Source organism: Lutra lutra, chromosome 7, assembly GCF_902655055.1.
Source record: "Lutra lutra chromosome 7, mLutLut1.2, whole genome shotgun sequence".
Taxonomy (NCBI): domain Eukaryota; kingdom Metazoa; phylum Chordata; class Mammalia; order Carnivora; family Mustelidae; genus Lutra; species Lutra lutra.
Genome location: NC_062284.1, coordinates 133930197 through 133957317, shown reverse-complemented (window position 1 = coordinate 133957317; position 27121 = coordinate 133930197). Strand labels below are relative to the sequence as shown.

The following is a 27121-nucleotide window of genomic DNA, read 5'->3' as shown; positions in this document are numbered from 1 at the left end:
CCCACACAACACAAAATGTGAACACAAATGTTCATGGCACGGAGATCCCTAAGAGCCCAAAGGTGGAAACCACCCACATGTCCTTCAACCGATGACCAGATAAACAAAACGTGGGTCCATACAATGGAGTATTATTCAACCATAAAAAAGAATGAAGCACTGAGGGATGGATGCTACAACATGAACGAACCTTGAAAACATCACACGAAGTGAAGGAAACCAAACACAAAATATGACATATTCTAGGATTCCATTTATGTGAAATATCTGTGACAGGCAAATTCACAGCGACAGAAAGTACATGAGGAGCTGCCAAAGGGTGGGGGAAGGACCAACCAGGGAGTGACTGCTAATGGGTATATGGTTTCTATCCAGGTTGATAAAAATGTTCTAGAATTAGTGCTATGGCTTACACAACTTTATGAATATACTAAAAACACTGAATTATCCACTCTTAAAGGGTAAAATATATGGTATATGAATTACATCTCAATAAAACTGTTACTAAAAAATGGGGAGGGGGGAGGAACATGTGTGTCAGTTAAGCATCTGACTCTTGATCTGGGCTCAGGTCATGATCTCAGGGTCCTAAGACGGAGTCCTACATCAGGATCTGGGCTCTCTCCCTTTGCCTCTAACCCCTTCCCGGGCTTGCACACACTCCCTCTGTGAATAAATAAAATCTTTTTTTTAAAAAATGGCTCTCTTGGGTCTTCACTTCTAAGATGACCAAGAAGGAATAACGGTCATGCCAAAAAGGGCCACGGCCACAGGCGGCCTCCTTGCTGCACCAACTGTGCCTGTTGCGAGCCCAAGAACAAGGCCATTAAGAATTTCGTTATTTGGAACACAGTAGAGGCCACTGCCATCAGGACATTTCCAAAGCAAGTGTCTTCGATGTCTTCGTGCTTCCCAAGCTGCGTGTGAAACATACATTCACAGCAAGGTAGTCCGGAATCGCTCTCATGAAGCATCGTAGGACCAAACACCCCACCCCGATTGAGGGTGCTGTCCCATATCCTCCTACCAAAGCCCATGTAAGAAGCTAAGTCCTTAAGGACTGAAGAAAGACTGTTCTCTGGGAAAAAAATAAAATGGAGATTATACTAAAAAATGCACTGGTCAAGCTTCATCCATCCGTAATGCCTCTATTTATAGTTAAAGAATCCTGCAATTCTTTAAACAGACCAAGCAGGAAGAGAACTGGTACCAGTGAGATCCCAGACTGGACCCCCAGAAAGATGCTCAGGGCCCCTAATCTCAGAATACAGAACGTCAGAGCCAAAGCTCCTAATCCATACAGGCAGTGGTACTACGCCAGCAAGGAGTGATGAACCTTTATACCTAGTCTCCTCCAGCCACAAGAGAAAACAGAGCTTCCTGATTCTCAAGAGTCTGCTAGTTTGATAATGAGCAATCAGGGAAATGCAGACAGACCCTGGGTATGAAAACATAAATCCTCATTTCCCAAAACCTCATCAAGATAGTAGACTACTCGTGATCCTATTAATAACATCACTGCTGTTGCATTATTAATGGCCTTAATATTAATGACAATGCTCATAATTTACTCAAAGCCCACAACATTTCGTAACAGTGCTTTTGCTAGATCGCTGAGGACAGAACCTAGTCTATCTTATCTTTTCATTCCTAGCATTTGGGACACAACCCGAACAGAGGAAAAGCTCAGTATCTAGTTACCAAATGAATAAATGAACCAACGAATGAATGTCATGCATGTTGCTAGGTGCCTTAATCACTTTCTCCATCCTGTATCCTCCACAGGGCTTCACATACAGCAGCATTCAAGAAAACCGGTGATGGGCTCACTGTCCCAGACAACTGAGAGGAACCAGAAGTTACATGCAACAGCCCATTTAGGACAGGTGTCACTCACTGGTCCCCAAGAGGTAGGTTAGCCACCAGAGAAAGAAAAGCTCATTAAAGCTCTCCGGGTGAGGAGTCAGATAAGGTGGGAGTGGCAGCGAGAGCCAGCCCCTTCTCACACAGTCCTGGGGAAGACGACAAGGCCCAGAGGTTTCTTCCCTGGAAATCTACTCTGCCGGGAATCTGTCGGCGCACAGAGCTACAGCTGTTCTCCGGGCTACATCAGGAGTGGGCACCCGCTGGGGCACCTGGGTGGTTCAGTTGTTAAGCATCTGCCTAAGCGTCTGCCTTCGGTTCAGGTCATGATCCCAGGGTCCTGGAATCCAGCCCCGCGTCAGGCTCTCTGCTCGGCAGGAAGCCTGCTTCTCCCTCTCTCACTCTCCCTGCTGTGTTCCCTCTCTCGTTGTGTCCCTATCAAATAAATAAAATCTTAAAAAAAAAAAAAAAAAAGCAGGCACCCAGGACAGGGGCCCATGGGGGCCTTTCGGTACACAACTGTGTCAGGATCCATATGAAGTACCCACCAGGCGATGTACGTAACATATATCAAGAAACAACTCTTTCGGGATAAAAATAAAACACTCCCTGTCGGCATCGGGGGGATTCCGGCACCCAGTGTCCTGGGGTAGGTGGAACATACTTGTTCCCGTGCTGGGCATCCGCCTGTGAATCCAGGCGAAGAATTCTAGGTGGAAGGGCTCAAAGCCCTAGCCTGCTTTATCTACAGACAAGCCCCGGTAATCATTTAACACGCACTGATTATGTTGTTGTTCACATGTAAAGTAAGGACAGAACCTCCATCACCTCCCCTGACTGGGTGGGTGTTGCTAGTCCAGTAAAGAGATAAACAAGAGAAAATGCCTCCTAACCCAACACTGTCAGTTATTCACTTTTCCTTCTTCCGCCTTCCACATTATTTTGCTCCCTGTTAACGCTACTCGACCCATCCTCATCTGTGGGCCTTTTCCCCTGAGCCAGAAAGGAGAGAGCAGCCTAGGCAGCAACGAGAGACTGACTTCCAGCCAGGGGAGGAAAAGGTAAAAGAAAAGAAGATTCCCTTTGATGAGGGAGGGAAGGAGCCAGAAGGGAACAGAAGCGCTCTACCCGTTCTGCCAGTTTGCCATCAACGACCCCACTCTGCCCCATTCCTGGAGGGAAAATCAGCTCCTTGACTCTGCGCCCAGCTCCGTATGTCTGAAATGCTTCTGGGCCCTTACACAACAACAAAGCCTCCCCTCCCCAGCTTCCTTCCACCTTCTGCTCTCCCCGAGCTCACCAGACCACCTCTTGGGACGTCAGACAAGCGGAAACACCCAAATTCCACTGCCGGCTTTGCCACTGCCTGGCCTTGAAAAAGTGACGTCACTACCCAGGTGTCAGGGAAACAGACAGTAAGTGTCCGCAAGCTCTACTGATCCGGAGGAGGATACAGCAGGGAAAGGACACAACACACTGCGTGACACACAGTAAGCACTCACTAAATTGTACCCCTTCTTATCTGAAGACCAGTCCATAGCAAACACTTCCAGGGGCAAAACAGCATCGGGCCTGGCTTGCCCCCCCCCCCCCCCCCCCGCGCCCGGGGCCCAGAAGTTGCTCGTGCAGGGACTAAATCACCCATGTGCTAAGATCTAAACTGATTTCCACCTGAAAATGTAAGAACTCGCTGAGCCGCTCTGATCTCCCTCTCATCACAACATGGTATTAATACTGGCTTTACAGCTGACTCTTAGTAAAGGTCGTCTGAACCTACAGCTTTTAAGAAACCAAACAGTACACCTCTCTATCTCACCCACAAAGCTTTTTCCCCTCGTAAAGAGTTCCAAGCAGGGTTTCTAAAATGAAATATTGACAGTATTCTGTGATCTCCATTGTTCCAACTCAGAATTCAGAGCGGTTGATGGCAGTGCGATGGGTCCGTCCAGCAACCAACCTCTGACCCAAGCAAGCAATGGGAATGATGACAACCTCCAGCAAGAAATTCCTTCTTAGCCCTTAGAGAATCATTCCAGAAAGAAGAACCATATAAGCTTTGTTCTGAGGGAAAACAGCTTTGTTCCCTGCAAAGGGAAAAAGCTGAGATGAGGAAGGAACTGAAGTAAAGAGCCTTGGAAGGAGGAAAGTGCAAGAGAGACCACAGAAGCGAAATCCCAACGGCTCCCGAAAACACTACAGACGAAAAACAGCTCAGCACTGAGGTCCTTTCAGTTCTGGCCTCTAGAGACAAAAAGGATCTAATCTGTGCCAACTAAAATCACTCAGTCCTTTAAATTTTTGTAACGATGTTCCCTGTGGCTGAAGGCAAAAACCAGCTCCTTTCCTCAAGTCATAGAAAGAGCTAAGAAAAGCTTGGTGGCTCCTACCAACCCACCACAACCCAATGTTTGTAACAGATCCCAGCCGTGAACCAAAGATTATTTTCTACCTCCCCACCAAGATCCTAAAACCTGCCTAGTTCAACAGTTACTGCCAGAGGGAACTTCCTACTAATTACTTTAACATGTTGGTCTCTGATTGATCTTACTTTTACTTGATTTTTAGCTGGGTTCAGAGGAAAAGACAGAACCCAAAGAAACCAAACCAGATTCTCACTCTCACCAGAACTGGGACCACCATCCCAAAAGGAAACTAGAACTTGATTGCTTCTTCTCATCAACAGACACGTACGGAGCATCACCCAGTGTCTGCCACTGACCTGATGATGTTAGACCAGACAGTTAAAGAACTCAGGTAACATTTTCCTTCTCCTGAGAAGGTAAAGGGGAAGTGGAAGGTGAGAGAACTCTTCCTAGAAAAAGTCAGAGCTGGGGCGCTTGAGTGGCTCAGTCCGTTAAGTCCCCAACTCTTGATTTCGATTCAGGTTATATGATCTCAGGGTAGGGAGATCAAGCCTCGTGTAGGGCTCTGTGCTGGGAAAGGAGCCTATTTAAGATTCTCTCTTTCTCCCTCTCACTCTGCCCCCTCCCCATTCTCTCTGATAAAAACAAACAAACAAAAAACAAAAACAAAAACAGGGGCACATGTGTGGTTCAGACGGTTAAGCTCAGGTCATGACTCTGGGGTCCTGGGATAGTCAGGTTCCCTGCTCAGCAGGGAGTCTGCTTCTCCATCTCTCTGGCCCTGCTCATGTGTGCTTTCTCGCTCACTCTCCTAAATCTAATTTAGAAATTAGATTTTAAAGTAATTAAAATTAATTAAAATTAATTTTAAATTTATTAGAGAAATTTAATAAATAAATAAAAATTTTAAAATTTAATTTAAATTTTTAATTTGGTTTTAAATTTTTAATTTAAATTTAAATTTTAAAAAATTAGTTTTTAAAATTTTTAAATTTAAATTTTTAAACCTTAAATTTTTAAATTTTTTAAATTTTAAAAATTAAAAAAAAAAAAATCCAGAGCCACTTTCATCATGTTGAAAAAAACTCCAGGCAATGATTTATTTTTTTGATTTAAGATTTTATTTATTTATTTGAAAGAGAGAGTGAGAGACCATAAGATGGGAAAGGGTGGGAGGTAGAAGCAGTCTCCCCACTGAGCAGGGAGCCCAGTATAGGACTCCATCCCAGGACTCTGGGATAATGACCAGAGCCAAAAGCAGTTGCTTAACCAACTGAGCCACCCAGGTGCCCTCCAGGCAATGATTTAAATCCATGGTCTAATTATCAGACAAGATTTTACTAAAACAATATCGAACAGATCAGGAGCCTGTCTGTTTCTACAATACAAATGATAAGGAGGTTCCATTCCAAGAGCAAACCCTGATGTCAGAAAGTTCTAGTAAACCTGTTTCTCCAACCCAGCAAGTCCAAAAAATCGACTTTCGTTCTATCCTAAAAGGAGTGTGTAACTTTGTGTTTATCCACGTATGTGTCCACAGAATTTCATACAAAAACACAACTGTTTCTCAATCAGATGTTTTCTTAAGACCACTGAAGTCATGAGATTAGCTTCACAAACACATTGAGCACATTTGGTAAGGGCAAAGATCACTTTCTTCCACTCCACTGTACCCAAAGTGTTCCATGACTTGAGAGGTCAGGAATTCTCCTCCCTTGTCTTTAAAACCACCAGCCATGCTTCTGACACAGAGCCTCCCAGACTCGGCCTGTAGCTGCCCTCATACTCCAGCAAGAAAGAAAGTGTCTGTATGGAGAAATGATCCACAAAATGAATTCTCTGAAGAGAATCATTTTTAGCTCCATGATTGGCTTCTTTGACCTCACCCAACTCAACCTGTTCAGCTCTCCTTTTGTATATGTACAAAAAGCTTTCCAAAAGCAAAGCTGAAATCTGAGGACAGACAGGAAATACCGAGTCATCCTCAAGACCCACATCATCCTAAAGACTCTTTCAAGGAGCTTCCAGATGGGAGATCCAGGCCCCTCCTAAGTGCCATGGCATACCTATATTTGGCCAGCAAAAAAACAGACATAAACTCTGGTAAAGTTTGGGACTTAGCAATAAATGTACCACACCAGAAAGAAGACAAGAGAGCTAAGTTCGGGTCCACCTCTAGCTGGATGAGACCACGGGCAATTTACTCAACCCTTCTGCTCAAAGTCTGCATTCCCCACCCGCCATCTTTTTTTACCATTTTCATGTTCTTCCTGGTTCTGAGCTTCCCAACTGTAACATATTCCTTGCTGGCCAAGGTCTGTTCTGTGTTGTTCACCACTGTAACCCTAGCCCAGGGACTGAGACATAACAGGAAATCAATATATATGTGTTAAATAAATGAATGAATATCTAAATGCTATATTCTCTCTGGGGAAGGGAACATATAGATTTACCATGAAGAGTTCAACCAACCTGCCTTGATAACACTCGCTGTTTTTAGAATAACTTTAAAGAAGTTATTTAACTTCCCTGTGCCTCAGTTTTCTCACCTGTAAAATGGGAATAACACGGTCTACTTCAGAGGATTGCTCTAAGGCCTAAACGAGATCACTGCACCCCCAGCACTCTGCACGGTGCCATCAGGCAGTTAATGCTAGAAGAGCTGGCTGACATCATCCCTGTAGTTACACTGTTTGCCTCTAGGCCAGAGTCATCACTGCCACCACAGACTTTCATTCCATTATCCCAAGTAAAAACCCTTCCCAGGGAAGGCTTCCAGTGCACTCTCATTAAAGAATTAGAGCTACTGGAACAAGATCCTCACTCAGTACTTACTGTTCCCTCCCTCAAAAGGATCTGTCTTTTCAATTAAAGAAAAAGCTGTATGAGATCACATAAAACATGCATTATGCATAAGAAGGCATTGCATTCAGCCTTCCGAAGAATGTGACGTGATTGCAAGAATTATGATACCACAGATTCACTAAAAATGCTCTTCTCATACTTTATCTCAAAGATCTTAACAGTTGACACAGACTTACAAGGAGATCTTTGGTATCTGGGGCGGAGACTGAAAGAGGCCTGTTTTCTATGCTACACAGAACGCAACAGCGGAGCCCTTAGTAAGTTAACAACATAGCTAGAACTCGTTAAAGTCAGTAATAGGAAGAATTAATACCTGTTCTTCTGAAACTGTTTCAAAAATCAGAAACGGAGGGAAAACTTCCAAACTCTTTCAATGAAGCCAGCATTACCTTGATCCCAAAGCCAGGCGAAGAACCCCAAAAAGGAGAATTACAGACCAATATCCATGATGAACATGGGTGTCAAAACTCCCACCAAGATACCAGCCAACGGATCCAACAGTACAGTAAAAGGATCATTCACCACGATCAAGTGGGATTTATCCCTGGGCTGCAAGTGTGGTTCAAATCCGCAAATCAATCCATGTGACACACTATACTAATGACAGAAAGGACAAGAACCATAGGATCTTCTCAAAAGATGCAGGAAAAGCATTTGACAATATACAGCATCCTTTCTTGATTAAAACTCTTCACAATGTAGGAATAGAGGGAACATACTTCAGTATCATAAAAGCCATATATGAAAAGCCACAGCAATATCATTTTTTTATTTTTATTTTATTTATTTACTTGACAGAGAGAAAGACAGCAAGAGAGGGAACACAGACAAGGGGACTGGGAGAGGGAAGAGCAGACTTCCCGCTGAGCAGGGAGCCCGATGAGGGGCTCGATCCTAGGACTCTGGGACCATGACCTGAGCTGAAGGCAGACACTTAATGGCTGAGCCACCCAGGTGCCCCAAATATCATTCTCAATGGGGAAAAACTGACAGCTCTTCCCCTAAGGTCAAGAACACAACAGACATCTGTCCATCCACTCTGACCACTGTTGTTCAACATAGTACTAGAAGTCCTAGTCCCAGCAATCAGACAACAAAATAAATAAAAGGCATCTGAAACAGCAAAGAAGTCAAACTCCCACTCTTCACAGATGACGTAATACTCTATGCAGAAAAAAACAAAATTGCTAGAACTCATACAGGAATTAAGCAAAGTGACAAGATATAAAATCAATGCACAGAAATCTGCTGCATTTCTATACACTAACAATGAGACAGAAGAAAAAGAAATAAAGGAGTGGATCCCATATACAATTGTATCAAAAACCGCAAGATACCTAGGAATAAATCTAACCAAAGAGCAAAGGACCTGTACTCAGAAAACTATAGAATGCTCATGAAAGAAACTGAGGAAGACACAAAGAAGTGGATAAATGTTCCATGCTCATGAACTGAAGAACAAATATTGTTAAAATATCTATGCTACCTAGAGCAATCTAGACATTCAATGCAATCCCTATCAAAATACCATCAACATTTTTCACAGAGCTGGAACAAATAATCCTAAAATGTGTATGGAAACATTAAAGACCCCAAATAGCCAAATAAATGTTAAAAAAGAAAACCAAAGCTGATGGCCTCACAATTCTGGACTTCACACTCTATTACAAAGCTGTAATCATCAAGATAGTATGGTACTAGCACAAAAACAGAACAGAGATCAATGGAACAGAATAGAGAACCCACAAATGGACCCTCAACTCTATGGTCAGAACTAATCTTCAACAAAGCAGGAAAGACGAACCAATGGGAAAAACACAATCTCTTCAACAAATGATGTTGGGAAAATTGGACAGCCACTTGCAGAACAATGAAACTGGACCATTTCCTTACACCATTCACAAAGGTAAACTCAAAATGGATGAAAGACCTCAATGTGAGACGAGAATCCATCAAAATCCTAAAGGAGAACACGGCAGCAACCTTTGTGACCTCAGCCACAGTAACTTCTTGCTAGACGCATGGCCAAAGGCAAGGGAAGGAAGGGCAAAAATGAACTATTGGGACTTCATCAAGATCAAAAGCTTTTGCACAGCAAAGGAAACAGTTGACAAAACCAAAGGACAGAAGGGGAAAGCTATGGGTGCCTGGGTGGCTCAGTGTCTTAAGCCTCTGCCTTCGGCTCAGGCCCTGGTCTCAGGGTCCTGGGATCCAGTCCTGCATCAGGCTCTCTGCTTGGCGGGGAGCCTGTTTCCCCCCTCCTCTCTGTCTCTCTGCCTGCCTCTCTGCCTACTTGTGATCTCTCCCCGTGTCAAATAAATAAATAAAAATCTTAAAAAAAAAAAAAAAAAAAGGAATGGGAGAAGATACTTGCAAATGTCTTATCAGATAAAGAGCTAGTTTCCAAAATCTGTAAAAACCTTATCAAACTCAACACCCAAAGAACAAATAATCCAATCAAGAAAGCACAAGACAACAACCAACATATCTCTGAAGACAGACAGACAAATAACCCACAGACACATGAAAAAATGCTCAACATTACTCAGCATAAGGGAAATACAAATCAAAACCACAATGAGAAACCATTTCACACCAGTCAAAATGGCAATACATTAACAAGTCAGGACACGACATATGTTGGCAAGAATGCAGAGACAGGGAACCCTCTTACACTACTGGTAAGAATGCAAACTGGTGCAGCCACTCTGGAAAACAGTATGGAGGTTCCTCAAATTAAAAATAGAGCCACCCTATGACCCAGCAATTGCACTACTAGGCATTTACCCCGAAGATATAAGTCTGTGATCCGATGGGGCACCTGCACCCCAATGTTTATATCAATGTCCACAACAGCTGAACTACGGAAAGAGCCCAGATGCCCATCTATATAGATATAGAATAGAAAATACTACCAAAAAAAACCGAAATCTTGCCATTTACAACAAGGTGGATGGAACTAGAGAGTATTATGCCAAGTGAAATAAGTCAATCAGAGAAAGACAATCATCATTCGATTTTATTCATATGTGGAATTTAAGAAACAAAACAGGACGGGCAGCTCTTTCTGCCCCTGGGTCCTGTCCTGGGCTTTAATAAAATCACTTTTTGCACCCAAAAAAAAAAAGAAAGAAAGAAAGAAAGAAAAAGAAAAAAAAGAAACAAACAAACAAAACATGATCATAGGGGAAGAGAGAAAAAATAAAACAAGATGAAATCAGAGAGGGAGACAAACCGTAAGAAATTCTTAATTATAGGAAACAAACTGAGAGTTGCTCAAGGGGAGGGGGCAGAGGGGATGGGGTAACTCGGTTACAGACATTAAGGAGGGCACGTCATGTAACCAGCACTGGGTGTTATGTAAGACTGAGGGGGCACCTGAGTGGCTCAGTCAGTTAAGTGTCTTGTCTGGCCTCTACTCAGGTCATGATGTCCAGGTCCTGGGATGGAGCCCCCATCAATGGGGAGTCTGCTTCTCTCTCTCCCTCGAGCTCTTCTCTCTCAAATAAATAAAGTCTTTAAAAAAGAAAAAAAAAAAAAAAAGACTGATCACTGACCTCTACTTCTGAAGTAATGATACCTTATGTTAACTGAATTTAAATTAAAAAAGGAAAAATCACTCCAAGTTCTTACTAAGTTTAGCAATATCACAAGATACAAAGTCAAAATACAAATAATAATTGTTAATTTTTCACGCCAGAAGCAATGTATTAGGGGTGCCTGTGTGGCTGCCTTCTGCTCAGGTCATGATGCCGGGGTCCTGGTATCAAGCCCCACATCGGGCTCCCTGTTGAGCTGAGCAGGAAGCCTGCTTCTCCCTCTCCCACTCCCCCTGCTTGTGTTCCTGCTTTCACTATGTCTCTCTCTGTCAAATTAAAATAAAATGATAAAATAAAAAAATTTAAAAAGAAGCAATGTATTAGAAAACAAAATACAATGTAAAAAAAATTAAATATAAAAACAAAGTCAATAATAGTAACCCCTCCAGCAGTAGCCCCCTTCTCTGAATTTCTAGAACATCCTCTCTATACCACTCTGACATCATCCATCTTATTTCCACGTATTTGTCTTCTGTCACCAATGGACTATCCTCTCCCCGAGGACAAGCTCAGTATCTGAGTGTCACTTTCTACTGGCCTCAGTTGTTAGCACACAAGAGGCACTTATTAAATGTTTACTGAATTAATGATTAAACTGATTTATTCTCATGAGTGCATTTCATTCGTTCACAAATATCAAGTACCTACTACGTGCCAAACACTGTTCTAAATGCTGATGAACAGAAGAGGCAAAAATCACTGCCTGACGAAAATGTGGGTTTTTTTTAATTTTCTGAAAGTGACTGTGGTGATGGTTGTACATAACCATGAATATACTAAAAGACAATTAACTATATACTTTAAATGGGTAAATCATATAATATGTGAATCATATCAATAAAACTGTTTTGTTGGGGCACCTGGGTAGCTCAGTGAGTTAAAGCCTCTGCCTTCAACTCAGGTCATGATCTCAGGGTCCTGGGATCAAGCCCCGCATCCGGCTCTCTGCTCAGCAAGGAGTCTGCTTCCCCCTCTCTCTTTCTGCCTGCCTCTCTGCCTACTTGTGATCTCTGTCAAATAAATAAATAAACTCTTTTAAAAAAATACATTAAAAAAAAAAAAACAACGTTTTGTTTTGGTTTTTGTAAGTAGGCTCCAAGCCCTGTGTGGAGCCCAATGCAGGGTTTGAACTCATGACCTTGAGATCAAGAGTCGGATGCCTAACCCAATGAGCCACCCAGGCATCCCTTAATAGAACTGCTTTTTAAAAAGGTAAATGCAACATTAAAAAGAAGATAGCAATGACATTCTTTTATTGTAAAATTAAGGTAAAATTCTATACTTTTCTGTAGTTCTGTATTTTCAGTATTTTATTGTGCAGCCTACCACTTTTATAACTGGAAAATTTAAAAAGTTGTATTTAAAAGAGACCAAAAAAGTCATCTTCCTGGAACAAACTGCTTAACGTACAGAAGGTTTTCACTCGGGATGATGAAAATGTCTGAGAACTAGACAGAGTGATGGCACACAAAAAACTGTGAATATACTAAATGCCACCAACTCGTTCGCTTTCCCGTGGTTCATTTCGTGAGATGCGAATTACACCTCAATAAAAAAATAACTAACTGCCTTCGTGGAGCCTGTATTCTTATGGGGAAGAAAGACCATATTCAAACAATTAAAAACTATATAGCACACCCACCAAAAATCAAACCAACAGATGAACAAACTGGTAGATCCACGTAACAGAATACTACCCGGCAGTAAAAAGTGGTGACCTGGGACATGCAAAGGCAAGATCCCCTGCTCCAAAACACGACTGTGAGTGAAAGCGACCACACCCAAGACAGCACTCCACGATTCTATTCAGGGGAAAACCAAATCCACAGTGATAGAAAACAGATCAGCGACGGCTGAGGAAACTTTCTGGAGGATGGCAATGTTCTTTATCTTGACTGTGGTGGTGGTTGTACATGTGGATTTACACTTACTAAAACCCATAGAACCAGGCGCCTGGGTGGCTCAGTTGGTTAAGCGACTGCCTCCAGCTCAGGTCATGATCCTGGAGTCCCGAGATGGAGTCCCACATCAGGCTCCCTGCTTGGCGGGGAGTCTGCTTCTCCCGCTGACCCCTCTCCTCTCATACTCTCTCTCTCTCATTTTCTCTTTCTCTCAAAAAAATAAAATCTAAAAAAAAAAAAAAAAAAAAAAGCCCTGTAGAACCTCACACTTAAAATGCCCATATTATACCATGTATGAACTGTACCACAACAGAGCTGCTCTTTAAAAGTACATATTAGGGGAGCCCAGGTGGCTCAGTCAGCTAGGCATCCAGCTCAAGGCTTTGGCTGGGGTCATGATCTCAGGGTCATGAGATGGGAGTCCCACATGGGGCTCCACACTCAGCTCCACACTCTCTCCCTCTCCCTCTGCCCCTCCTCCCACTCCCATGCACGTGGGCACTGCGCCTCTCTCTAAACTATGTAAATCGCAAAAATAAATAAATAAATAAAAGTACATGATATGTCAAATGGTTGTAAGCGGTGCGAAAGGAGAATCAGGAGAGAAGATGAGAACTATGAGGCCAGGAAAGGGGTTGCTCTTTTAAATATGGTGCTCAAGGAAGGCTGCACTATGGAGCCAAAGCCTTTTTAGGTCAATTCTTTTAAAAACAGTGTAGCATGGGATGTCTGGGTGGCTCAGTCATTAAACATCTACCTTCGGCTCAGGTCATGATCCCAGGGTCCTAGGATCCAGCCCTGCATTGGGCTCCCTGCTCAGCAGGAAGCCTGCTTCTCCCTCTCCCACTTCCCCTGCTCGTGTTCCCTCTTTCTCGCTGTGTCTGTCTCTGTCAAATAAAAAAAATAAAATCTTAAAAAAAAAAAGTGTAACAAATGCAATTTTCTGTGGTAATGAAAATGGAAGAGGAATGTCATGAACAATCCAAAACAGAACATAAACCTAAAATATTTCTATTTAGTTCTAGAAAGAAAACTCTTCTACCCTGGCAATGGCAGATTTAACTTCTTAATTCATGAAGGGGGCGGGGGGTGGGGGGAGTAAGGGAAGAAGAAGGAAAAGAGAGGGAGAGAATGATGAGGGAACGGAAGAAGGAAGGAAAGGCAAGGGGGAGGGGAGGAAAAGGGGAGAGAGAAGGAAGGAAGAACAAGGAGAGGGAGGGAAGGGAGAGCTAGGGAGGAGACAGGGTAGGAGAAAAAGAAGACAGAGAAGACAGAAAAAGAAAGGCAGGCAAGCAGGCTGTCTGCCTGTCCATCTGTCCATCACTCATAGTCCAGATCTGATCAACAGAGTTGACTGAGAGAGATATGAGGGCAAAAAGCCTACGCAGTCACCTAGACCTATGACCGCAAACTAAAGTCATGGTCACCAGGGCAGGACCAGAGAGGGTGTACAAAAAGAATTATGGGGTCCTCAAACAGCGTCCACTCACAGAGAAGTACAAAAGAGAGCTAAGCTTTCGTGGGAATGAAGCCCTCTGCCATCTCCTCCCCTCACCCGCCAGACTCACTCAACCTCTAAATTTCCATTTTAAAACATTTTCCATAGAGATTACTCAAACTAGTAAGGCACATAATTGACGTTCGCTAAATGTTTGACTGTGGCTGAGTGATACAGATGAAATGAACTGAGCACTTTGAAAGAAAAGGTTATGAGAGATTATGGAAAACAAGTTTAGCCATCTGGATGACACTCACCAGGCAGAAAGGACTGGGCTAGAGAGCAGAGGAATTTCTAGAATACTCTATGACTGCTGAATTGCTCAGGTTTATGCTGTCTCTTAACTTTAGAATTTAGGATGTCTGTGACTACGTGCAGGAACCAGGCAGTCAGTTCTTTTCTAGGATTCTAGCATCTAGACTCAAATTCCCTGGGAAAGAGAGCAATAATTCAGTCTCAAATGGAAGGAAACTGGGAAGTGAAAAAAAATTCCAGAAGCTACCAGAAAAGTAGAATCATCCTCCAGTGAGGTCAAGCCAGAGGTTAGGCGCTTTTGCAGGGCTCGTATACCTACTTCTCTGCCCAAGAACTCGAGTCACCACCAAGCTGACCACAAAAACCAGTCAAAGAGAGTCTCTTAACTGCTAGACAAAAGCCACTGGAAAAATGGGGAAATGAACAAAACAGCCTCCCAGGAAACATCCATGCTCTCCTGCCTCCAGAAGTCCCTCTGCATCCCTTCTCATAGGTCCTTCCAATTCTTTCTTGCCTGGAACTTTCTATATCCTCGTGAGGTTTTTTTGGGTTTTTGTAAAGACTTTATTTATTTATCCGAGATAAAGAGAACATGAGTGAGGGGAGGGGCAGAGCGAGAAAGAGAGAGAGAGAGAGAGGCAAGCAGACTCACTGCTAAGCTGGGAGCGTAATGGGGGGCTCGATCCCAGGACCCTGAGATCATAACCTGAGCCAAAGTCAGGCGCTCAATCGACTGAGCCACCCAGGTGCCCCCCTATACCTTTGTTTTCTTTCTCTTCTACATCAATACATTGAGCAGTTCTAACCTCAGAAACAGTCTCACGGGAGCTCCTCCCAAAGCAGGCACCATCCCACCCCCCAGGGAAGTTTAACCAGCCGTCAGAAGCACTTTGTGCTACGCCATCTCCAGGATAAACTCAAGGATGCTGCGGGGAGAGGAGATGCATCCACAGGAAAAACATTTAAGGTCAACTTAATAAGAAATCTGCCTGTTGTATTAACCCTGGCTCGAAAAGCCAAATATTTGCCCAATTCCAGAGAAATCAATCACTTCAAGGGAGTAACAGACCAGAAAAAAAGAGAATCACACTAACAGAAGATAATCTGAAATAGTTAAAGACAAGTTCCCTGAGAAGCTGACTCACAGTGGTTTTGATGGCTTATATGGGTCAAGTTTTAAAAAGCCCTGTATTAAACAAAACAGCCTCCCAAGTTAAAAGCCAGGGGCCTCTTAGAACTGAATGAGCCCAAGGCTGAGAAAGCTCAGAAGATGCTGAGCGGAAACTGGAGGCACATAATAGAGGCCCTTTCCTCCTTGTGTTTGCCTGAGTCATCCTCAACCCTGCATTTCCCAGTAATTCCATTCAATGCCTTCCCCTGACTACTATTACCAAGCGAAAGGGGCTTGTCATTGGGTTTCTAGGAGTAAAAAGCAGCGATGGGGGTGGGAGCCTCTGCTACTCAGCCCATTATTACTTGTGATTTTGACAGCTCCTAAGCAGATCTGGTTTTTTGGTTCTATTTTCTTATATGGCACCCAAGAATACTGCAGCAAATATATCCACGTACTGACCAGAACTTGCCAAAGGCTAACCAGCCACACCAACAAAACTAGTCCTTACACTGTAATGGTTCCACCATGGGCAGGGCAAAAATGGAGAAGTTCCACAATTTAGACTGATTCCCCTGCCTCATGACCTATTGGCCAGAATTAAGTCCTCAAGGGTTTCTGCCAGCCTGTCTGTAAGACCAAGCCCCAACAAGGTACCCTGGACCAGAAACCAGAGGATAAGGCCACAGGGGTCACTGGCAGATTAAGTCTAAGACACAAGGGGTACAAAAATGGGGCAGACCAGCAGAGCCAGTTTGTGGTCAAGGGTTCCCATAGAGTATGAAAACATGCTCTGATGGTTTCCACTCCAGAATCTCACAAGAATGATGTCTCCTTTAGCCAATTAAAAAAAAAAAAAAAAGCCAAGTCCCAGTATTTTGAGCCACACTATTCTGGGACTGTAAACAAGTGAGGCAGCCAAGCAACGTGATGGGTCTTCTTAAAGGAACGGTCTCCGTGAGAGGAAGTCCTATGCCTCAGAGGGAATGAAGACGACACACTCTGGCCTCCCATTCCGGAGTGCGTCAAGACTGCAGATTTCTGAGTCAAGGAAGGCCTGCCCCGGTGGACACTTTCTTCGCTTCTCATGGACTCTTCCTGGGTCCCTGGGCCTTCTCATCACCTTGCAGGCTCAGCGTGAGAGGACTCCACTTGGCATGAGAAGCTCCTAAGCTCTCATGTCCTGGAGTCAAGGGTCAGTGATCATGAAGGAGAAACAGGTGAAATTTCTCATTAATTTGCTGCTCTACTTTCTGGAGAAGAAGACAATCACAGAAGTTTGTAGAAAAGGGACAAAGAAGATAATGGGGTGGTTATGAAAAAAAGAAAAACTTACATGGGTTTTAAAGATATGCATACAAGGGCACCTGGGTGGCTCCGCTGGGTGACTGCCTTTGGCTCAGGTCATGATCCTGGAGACCCAGGATCAAGTCCCACATCAGGCTCCCTGCTCCGCAGGTAGTCTCTTCTCCCCCTGACCTCCCCCCTTTCTCATTCTCATTCTCTCTCTCTCTCAAATAAATTATTTTTTTAAAGATTTTTTTATTTATTTATTTGACAGAGAGAGATCACAAGTAGGCAGAGAGGCAGGCAGAGAGAGAGGAAGGGAAGCAGGCTTCCTGCCGAGCAGCGAGCCCGACGCGGGACTCGATCCCAGGACTCCGGGATCATGACCTGAGCCGAAGACAGCGGCTTAACCCACTGAGCCACCCAGGCGCCCCTCAAATAAATTATTTTTTAAAAATAAAGATATGCATACAAAAAAAAAAAGACTTAATTGTTCACTTTTTTCTCTGACCAGTAAACATTCAGGTAAGACATGTCTGAATCCCCCACAAGACACAACAGATAGGAAAATACTATCCTCTTCCTCCACTGAGAAAACCAATTGTCAGAACTTTATTCTTCTAACCTTTGACTTATTTGCTAAGGGTGTTGTCTCTAAGTTCAAGAGCGTATGAATGACTTATAAGTGTGGATCATTTACTTACTATGGACTCTAAATAATGGACCCTCGAGTCCTCTGGTTTTCCTAGCACAGTTCCACTGAGGCCTAGAAAAATCAATGAAAACTACACAAAAGTCTAAGCATGTCACTGGAGAGGTTGCAAGTATGCCAAAAAGAGAATACTGATTTCAGCTACATTACTTCTGGGGAGCAAACAGAACCAAGAGAGGGAGGCAAAACTGGTGTATAGGTTAAATTTTTGTCCCTGGTATGTTTGCCATGTCACCAGATTACAGATCTCCTATTAGATCAAACCTTCATCCGTTAGATCAATTTCTCAATCACAGCACAACTGACGTTTTGTACCAGATCATTCTTTTTGTGGGGGGCTGCCCTATGTGTTGTAACATATTTACCAACACCCTGGCCTCTACCCATTAGCCAGTAGCACATCCCCCAGTTGTGACAACCAAAGATGTCTCTCAACATTGCCAAATGCCCTCTGGGAGACTGAAATCACTCCTGGTTGAGAACCACTGCGTTAGATAATACCAAATGAGATTAATTTAACTCCTTATTGTACAAATCAGGTTCTTAAAAGACTTTTAGTGTTCGCAAATCAATAAAATACAGGGTATTAAGCCCGTGAGATCTGCACAAAGGAAATGCCAAGGAGTCACCACTGCGAGTTCTCTCATTCCTCACCCTCCACTCTGTAAGAGCATTCCTCTTTTACATCCAAATTTTGGCCCAAATTCGTCAGTCTTTCTTTTATTTCTTTTTAATACTTACCAGTTTATTAAAGGATATGATAAAGGATACAAATCAATGGCCAGATGGAGAGATGCGTAGGGAGAGGTATGGGGAAAGGGTGAGGAGCTTCCGTGCACTCTCTCTGCCTACTTGTGATCTCTGTCAAATAAATGAATAAAATCTTTAAAAAAAAAAAAAATACTACACCTGAACCATCTTTTTTTTTTTTTTTTTTTTTTAATTTGACAGAGAGAGATCACAAGTAGATGGAGAGGCAGGCAGAGAGAGAGAGAGGGAGGGAAGCAGGCTCCCTGCCGAGCAGAGAGCCTGATGCGGGACTCAATCCCAGGACTCTGAGATCATGACCTGAGCCGAAGGCAGAGGCTTAACCCACTGAGCCACCCAGGCGCCCCGTGAACCATCTTTTTATGTGTTTTACATGGGTGAACTCTGCTTTCTCTGCTTGAATGGTAAGTCTACGATGGCATGGACCGGTCCTATCACCCAAGTATCCCTGGAACCTCGAAAGAGCCCGGCACACAATGTGAGCTCAGTAATAATGATCGATCAGTGAATGCTTTTGGGTAACAGACTAAAAGTCCGTTTAAGAGCCACAAATGAATTCTTGCTTCTGAAACCAAAAGCCAGTCTCTCCTTAAATTTAACACTACAGTGCACATGCAAATGACAAGGTAATGATAAAATTCACACTTCTAAAAGGAACTTGTTTGTTTCTAAAAGGAACTTTCAGGTTTTCCAAAAGAAACCGAGTAATACTCAAACCGTAAGCAACAAATCTTAGGGGATTCTAGGCCAAAGAATTTGAAAAAAACCACACACCAGTTATAGCCTACAAGCTTCTAAAATAATTCCTATGTACAAAACTGAAAATGGTCAAAACCCACAAATGCTAGAAACATAAAAGGAAAAACAAAGATGGGGCCTACCTCACAGAATCTTTACTATTGTAGTAAACAGTTCTTCAGTAACCCTGCCTTCCCGAACGCCGGGGTGGCTCAGTCGGTTAAGAGTCTGCCTTCAGGGGCGCCTGGGTGGCTCAGTGGGTTAAGCCTCTGCCTTCGGCTCAGGTCATGGTCCCAGGGTCCTGGGATCGAGCCCCACGTCGGGCTCTCTGCTCAGCAGGGAGCCTGCTTCCTCCTCTCTCTCTCTGCCTGCCTCTCTGCCTACTTGTGATCTTTCTGTCAAATAAATAAATAAAATCTTTAAAAAAAAAAAAAAAAGAGTCTGCCTTCAGCTCAGGTCATGATCCCAGGGTCCTGGGATCAAGTCCCCCACATCAGGCTCCTTGCTCAGCAGGGAGCCTGCTTCCCCCTCTGCCTGCTCAGCCTGCCACTTCCCCTGCTTGTGCGCATGCGCTCTCTCTCTCTCTCTCTCTCTGACAAATAAATAAATTGAATATTTTTAAATTTTTTTTCATTTTTAAAATTTACAATAATTTTTAGTAACAATAATAATCCTGTCTTGCATTTATACAAAGCCATGCTTTATTTGCTCTGCACAGCAGCCCTGAGGAAGAACTGGTGGGCTGATGCTACGGGCCATATAAAGCTTAATCAGAAAGCTTAACTGCCTTGGTCAGAGACAACTGGAGTGTCACGTCACAGCAAGCATTTCAGAGCCAGACGCTTGTGTTCAAATCCTCTGCCACTTACTGTAACTTGACCCTGGTAAGTTACTTCATCTCTGTTCTTCAGTGTCCTCACTTACAAAACACAATGTTATAAATGAAATGTTTGTGTCCCCCCAAAATTCAGGTTCAAATCTAATCCCTAATATGATGGTATGGGGTGGGGGGGAGGGGGGCTGGGAGGTTGATTAGGTCATGAAGTGAGGTCTTCATGAGTAAGATTAATGCCCTTATAAAACAAGATTCCAGAACTCCCTTCCACCAACTGAGGACACAGGGAGAAGATAAGATGACTGTCTATGAGTCAGGAAGTCAGGCATCTCCAGACACTGAATCATCCAGTACCTTGATCCTGGACCTCCTAGCCTCCAGAAAACTGCAAGAAATAAACTTCTGTTGTTCATATGCTACTGCATGGTATATAAGATAACAGCATACGGCATTCTATCACACAGAGCAGCCCAAACTGACTACAACTTACTTCACAGGGTGTGGTAGGCTGAAACTGCACCCCCTCCCACCAACTCCTAATCCCTGAGACCTGTGAATATCTCACTTTATGTAGCAAAAGGAACTTTACAGATGCGACTGCATTAAACACCTTTAGAGGAGACAGTGCTGGATTATCCAAGTCGGTCCAATGGAATCACAGTGTCCTTGTAAGGGGGGAGGCAGGAGGGCCAAGGAGATAGGACAAGAGAAGCAGAGAGACAGAGAGAGGGATTGGAAGATGTTACATTGCTGTCTTTAAAGCTGGATGATGGGGCCACGAGCCAAAGAATGTAGGCAGCCTCCTGAAGCTAGAAAAGACAAAGAAATCCTCCCCTAGAGTCCCACAAGGAACACAGCCATTCAGACCCATTTTAGGACTTCTGATCTCCAAACTATAAGAAAATAAATTTGTGTTGTTTTAAACTATTTTTTTTTAATTTTTTTTTTTAAGATTTTTTTTTTATTTATTTGTCAGAGAGAGAGGGAGAGAGAGCGAGCACAGGCAGACAGAATGGCAGGCAGAGGCAGAGGGAGAAGCAGGCTCCCCGCCAAGCAAGGAGCCCGATGCGGGACTCGATCCCAGGACGCTGGGATCATGACCTGAGCCGAAGGCAGCTGCTCAACCAACTGAGCCACCCAGGCGTCCCAAATTTGTGTTGTTTTAAGCCACTAAATGTGTGGGAATTTGCAACAGCAACAATAAGAAACTAATACATAGTTATTACCAGGATTAAATGAGCTTCTACATGCAAAGTGCTAAGGACAGTTCCTAACAACCATAGTAAGAGCGCTTTAAATGTTAGCTATTATGAGTCAAGATCAGAACCCAGGGGACTCACTGAAGTACTTCAGAGGGTAAGAAAATGAGGTTTAGAAACCTGGTAATACCTGTCCAAATTTAAAACGCACACATCAGAGGTAGCTCAGTCAGCTAAGCATCTGCCTTTAGCTCATATCATCATCTCCAGGTGCTGGAATCAAGCCCTGTATCGTCATTAGGCTCCCTGCTCACTGGGGAGTCTGTTTCTCCCCTCCCTCTGTCTACCCCCTTGCTCATGTGCATGTGTGCTCTCTGTAATACATAAAATCTTTTAAAAAATAAAAATAAAATATATAAAATAAAATGTATACATACATCATTTGACAAAGAGATTCCATTTCTAAATAGATTCACAGGATATTCAACATATCCTTGTTTGTAACTACTCAAATATCCACTAACAGGCTCAAATTATAGAAAATCCTTTCAACAAAATAGTAGGCAGCCTTTAAATATGAGGTAGACCTCAATGTACTGATAAGATGTACTGATACATCAATAAGATGTATCCTTTAGTGAAAAAAAGCTCAGGGCCTGAAAAGTGTATCAGATCTCATTTCTGTTTAAAAATAAAAAGGATACATACATATGTTAATAAGCACATATCAAAAAATTCTAAAAGGGCAGGTAGTTCGTTGTTCATGGGGACTGTTCTAAAGGAGAGTAGGGGAATGGAGTAGAAGGGAAACTCTTGCTATCATATACCCTTTGTTGTTATTTTAGGTTTTAACTAGAAATGTGCATAATCCCCGGTTTTTAAAAGCTGAAGTTGAGATGTGACATCCCTGACCTATCAAAGGTATTTATGCCCAATGTGCCTACCACTGCTCATGACACGGGGCCTAAGACCCAGTCCTGCTCTCCAGGAGTTCACATGCTGGCTGAATTTATAATCTACGTTTGTATTAGACAATCATCTAATTGTCTTGGACATTCACATCAGAAAACAGAACCAGACATTCTCACAAAGTATTTTTCCACTGTGACTCTGGGAGAACAAGTCACCACCCAAAAAGAATACATTCTATGTCTAGTCCATTAGTCCCAACCAGTGCTGCTTAAGCTTCAGAAACTGTTACTTCCTGGACAGTGGTCAGTGTTTAAGGAAAGCAAAGCAGGAGGAATCTTCACAATCAACTCAGTCACATATATTACTACACACTGCAAGAAAAAAGATGAACAAGTTATCTATCTCTGGGTAGTGGATTTGTCTTCTTCATTACACTTCCAGAAAATTTTCCTAATTCTCTTAAGGAACATGTATCAGTGGCACAAAAAGAAAAAATACACATCCTCCTCCCATCAGAAAATATAATTTTTGGTGCTAAAACTGATCTGTGAGATTACTGGTTCGTACCAAATCTCCCTCTCGCTTTACAGAAGTGACAGCCATCCAAACTATGACTTTCCATAGGCTGAACTGATGGCAAAACCAACAAGAATCACCCAAGCCCAAGTGTTCCATTTATAAAATATTCACTCCACACTGTCACCCAATTAGAGCATAACCATGATGAAGACATTACTGCTAACAAGGGAGGCAGACTGGGATCTGGGTCACTCTTCCCATAACTCCATTAGTCCCTCTCAGCCAATAAAGAAGTCTGTGTTAGCAAAATATTTAGCTGACAATGGAATCATGATGTAATGCATTTCTATAACCTTACCAAGGAGGAAAGAGACAGAGCTGAAAAATTCCTAGTGGGCAACTGGAGAGTTGTGGAACAGCAATTTACAAAGGTTATTCCCCAACCTGGAGACCTGAGGAGTCATCACAGCTGAAAAGTACCAAGTCCATTTACCACAAATACCTCATGACACCCACAGAAACAAGGAGCTGGTACTGGACACTATGTGCCAGGCCCTGTGATAAGGGCCCTTCCATTTCCATTCCTTTCTCTCTGAATCTTCTGAACTACTACTGGGAAGTACAAGCAAGAAGGCACGAAGCTTACACCACTCTCCACGGTTACACAGTCAGAAGGGGGGACGTGAGCGTGGAATTCGAGCGGTCTTCACTCAAAAGCATGCACATTATACTACTGTCACTGGAAAGTATAAGCGTTACACCACCCCTTCCCTAGTCACCCCTAACTGTCACATGCCGCCATCTCCCCAGCTTGCTCCCACCACACGCTACACTTGCCCCAACTCAGAAGTGGATCAGGTATTCTCCTTCTGTAATGGCAGGTACCCTCCCTGGCTTTTCCTGATCAGCCTGTACAGGAAAAGAAGAGGCCATCTGGGCAGAATGCTATCCTTCTCTAAAGCCACTTTGTGAGGACCACCCCCGTCTCTAAATTTAAGCTAGCAGGTTTTTGACTTGCTGCCTAGCACTCCTAGGGGACCCACTGTGTCTGCCACCCTGCACACACAGCCCGTATCAGCTCCATTTATTCACCACTCGCCAAGCGCTCACTCCAAAAGCTCATCTAAGTCAGGGCTCCCTCGCAATAACCCCAATAGCGATAATGACAACGGCGACCGTGTTGTGAGCATCTGTTATGCAACAGGCTTTAGAAACACGGTACCACTTCATCCTCACAACTGCCTGGTGAAGTAGGTAGGCACTGCCTCCAATTTACAGATGACAAAACTAAGGCAGGCAGAGAAAGTAATTCAGCCGGAGGTCACACGACCGGTAAGTGACTGGTAAGTGACGAAATCTGACTCCGTGCAACTTAAGCTTTCCTGGGTCTCGCCCCTGAACCATCAAAACGTGAGCTCTTCTTGGACTTTTCCTTTCAAGAGCTCCCTTCCAACAAGAGCTCCGCGGCTCGACCACAGGACTCCCACTTCACCCACAGGCTCGCTCACCTGAATTTCTTCATTTTCATCTACTAGGAGGAAACTCACAACCTTCTCAGTCATCTTCTTCCTCCTGGTCTCCTCATCCAGCTCGTCCTCCTCCAGTAAGCCCTGGACCTTAGTGACATGGTACACAGTAACGGGGTGTCTCCTTTTGTTACCCCCGGAATGAGTCCGCTTCTGGCACTCCAGGCACAAGTTGATTTTACAGGTCTGGCACCTCACGGCTGCCCTCTGCCTAACACCCGGCGAGTGCCCATTGGTGCCCTTGCAGGGATCGCAGTAAGGGACGTGGCCAGGTTTGAGTCTTATCCGCTCATGGTTTCTCAGGCGCTCCTGCCGGTGGAGCTCCTCCTCACAGCGGAGACACTGCAAACTGCAGCACTCATCACACTCAAAGACGGCTTCGTCAGTCCCGCTGCAGGCGTAACTCTCCTGGCACATCAGCCCCGGATTCAGGCCCTTCTCTGCTGGGGAAGTCTGAGCACTCATACTCAGGTTGGCAAGGAAATCACCCACCATATAATGGTCCCTGGGCTTGCCCGAGGAGTGAAGACAGAGGCTTTGAGCCTGAGGACCGCAGAGAACTTTCACAGGATTCTGAACACCTTTAGTAGAAAAAAAAAAAAAAAAAAAAAAAAAAACTTTCGGTGTCCTATCAGAATTCTTCACCTGCTCACAAATGTTCAGATTTTTAATTTTCTGCCTCCAAGATTCCCGGATCAGCAGCAATGTTGATTCGGTTTGATGGTTTTCTCCTCCATAAAGTGCAACCAAAGTTGTGGTCAAAATTAACTTGCAAGGGTCTCTTATGGCTATCTGAGAGAGATCCAGTAGGTTCACCAAGGTGGGCACCTCATGGGCTGGGCCTCAGCCACAAGGTTTTGGTAGGGAAGGAGAGTGGTCAGGAGCTTTGCAATTTAATCCAACCTCAAGTCAGTATTTCAGGGGATACCTAGAATAGAGGAAGGAAAAGGATTTCACTAATCTAAAAATGGAAGTACACCTTAAAAAGAAAGGAAGAAAAAAAAAAAAAAAGATTGTGATTAAATAAGACGCCAGAACTCCTGAGAGAAATCTCATTTTTGCTTGTAAAACTTATACAGGCCACTTCTGACCCCAGAAATTTCTTCTGAAAATCATGGGCAAGACTCCTCCCTTTGAACACTGCCACTGTCTCTAGGCTCAAGGCATCTCAGAGACTGTGTATTCATTTCACAGACTGAAATTCTCTCTTCATCCAGTTATTAAATTCAGAATCAAAATCATGAAGCCAACAGTCCTTGGAAGGGCAACCCTCTGCATTCCCCTAACCCACAACACACACTTGTGAGGTGAATAAAGAAGCCTGTAAAAAACCTGAAGAAATGACAATAATGTAGACTTTAGCTTCACCAAAGTCTTTGGCAGGTCTAGTTAGGTTGTCTCAACTCTAGACAAATGTCTATTAAGGACCTTAAACCTGGAAACAAAAGCCACCATGTCATGTTTAAAAACAATAAAAGACAATTACTGTACTTCCTTTTGTCCCTTCTCTAACTACAAAAAAAAGGGGGGGGAGGGAGCAACAGGAGACAGAATTCCTCCTCTAAGGCCCACTGCAAAGCCAGGCCTGCATGAGTTAAAACAAATGATTTTTCTGTCACTCAAAAACGAACTTAAAAATAACTTCAAAAAAGAAAATAAAGGGGAGAAAAAAGATAACTGGGGCAGGAAAGAGGCTTTTGTCACTTCCACAATTATATTCTTAACCCCTCTTAGCCTTGACCTCCATTCTAATACCCTAACGAAATGCAAAATCCTCCTTACAAATATTCACTCCTCCCTCTAGTAATCAATCTATCAATCTTATTTTTAGACAAACAGAAAGGCAAGGGAGTGACTAGGAGACCTTATTTACCCCCTAACCTCAGCCATGCCCACCCAGCTCCCGCAACAGAAACAAAAATCGAAATTAGCCACAATTTATAAAAATATAAAATCAACCTCCAAAAGAACACCCCACCGCCGGACGGGCCAAGCAAACAATCTGCCCCCTCGGGCCCCCACCTCGACACCTCTCTCCAACCGGGGATTCCTCACCCTTCCTTTCTCCCGGGCAACACCACCACAACCCGAGGGGCACGAGCAGAGTCTAAACAAAGAAGGTCCCCCAAAATCCACCCCCACGCTAGCAGAGGCCACAGCCGAATCCATTGTTTATACCACCCCACCCCCACCCCAGCCGCACCCGCCCCCCCCCTCCGCCCCCGGGGGCAGCGGGAGCTCCAGGACTATCGCTCGCCCGGCGCTGGGCCGTGCCCTTCCCTCCCCGCCCGCGGCGGCCCGGGGATCCCACTACCCAGCAGCTCCGCCGCGGCGAGGTGGCGTCGGGGGACCGCAGGGCGCCGGCGGGGGCGGGAGCTGTTCCTCAGGGCACCGGGGGATCCATCCTCATCTCCATCTCCGCCCCCCCTCCTCCTTCTCTGCCTCCGGGCTTCCTCCTCGCCTGTTGTCAGTTGGGATCAGCTGATCGGAGTGAACTTCTCCCAGCTCAGACTACCAGGAAGGCGTGAGCAGTGCAGTCCAGGGAGAGAGGAGAGGGAGGAGGTGGAGTCCTACGCCGGCGAGGGCGGAGAAGGGCGCGCACAGCTTCCTGGGAAATGTAGTCTCCTGGACGTGGGTCCCTCCCCACATCCCGGAAGTCAAGGCTCTAAATGACTACAACTCCCAGGACGAAAAAGGCTGCTCCTGTGAGGAGGCGGTAAAGACAGGCGGTGGAGCATTTCGGGACTTGGAGTTTTTGCATTACTGCGGTGGTCGGAGGTTTCAGCGCGTTGTTTTGGGTAGTGGCCGGAAAGGGAATGGCGCTAAATTAGACGAGTGATGTAATGTGTAGTATAGTTGACGCAAATAACTCGATTTCCCGAACCCATATTGCACACCATTCCTTCAAAAATGTGTAAAAACAAGCCATCTCCTCTTCCCTGATTTCACCTTGCCCAAGTTAGGAAATGACCAGAAAGAACTGATAAAAGAATATAACTACTGTTGGAGTTTTGTTTTCCCTTTATGGGTATTCAAGCCGAATTTTTTTTCCTTACCTTTTACTTTTCGACCTTTTCTTACATAGTTTTAGAGCTTTTGAATTTTAAATCGTCTTTAAGGTAGACGGGGTTCATTTTCAGACAAGCTTGCCGGCTACGGTACAGGCTAAT

General features: G+C 44.1%; 1 protein-coding gene across 2 annotated transcripts in view; it reads right to left on the bottom strand.

Annotated features, from left to right (window-relative positions):
- The window catches only part of ZFYVE1 (zinc finger FYVE-type containing 1), a 58464-nt gene extending 31950 nt beyond the window's left edge, over window positions 1-26514 (bottom strand). Inside the window, exons 1-2 of one of the 2 annotated variants that reach the window (XM_047736065.1) lie at window positions 26266-26514; window positions 23934-24879 (exon numbers count right to left, since the gene is read on the bottom strand). In XM_047736065.1, the coding sequence (XP_047592021.1) occupies window positions 23934-24446 (513 nt within the window). In that variant the 5' untranslated portion in view covers window positions 24447-24879; window positions 26266-26514. Of the gene's footprint in view, window positions 1-23933; window positions 24880-25973; window positions 26114-26265 lie in introns of those variants that run through there. The other variant, XM_047736066.1, reaches the window with a different exon arrangement.
- Between the last annotated feature and the right edge of the window lie 607 nt (window positions 26515-27121).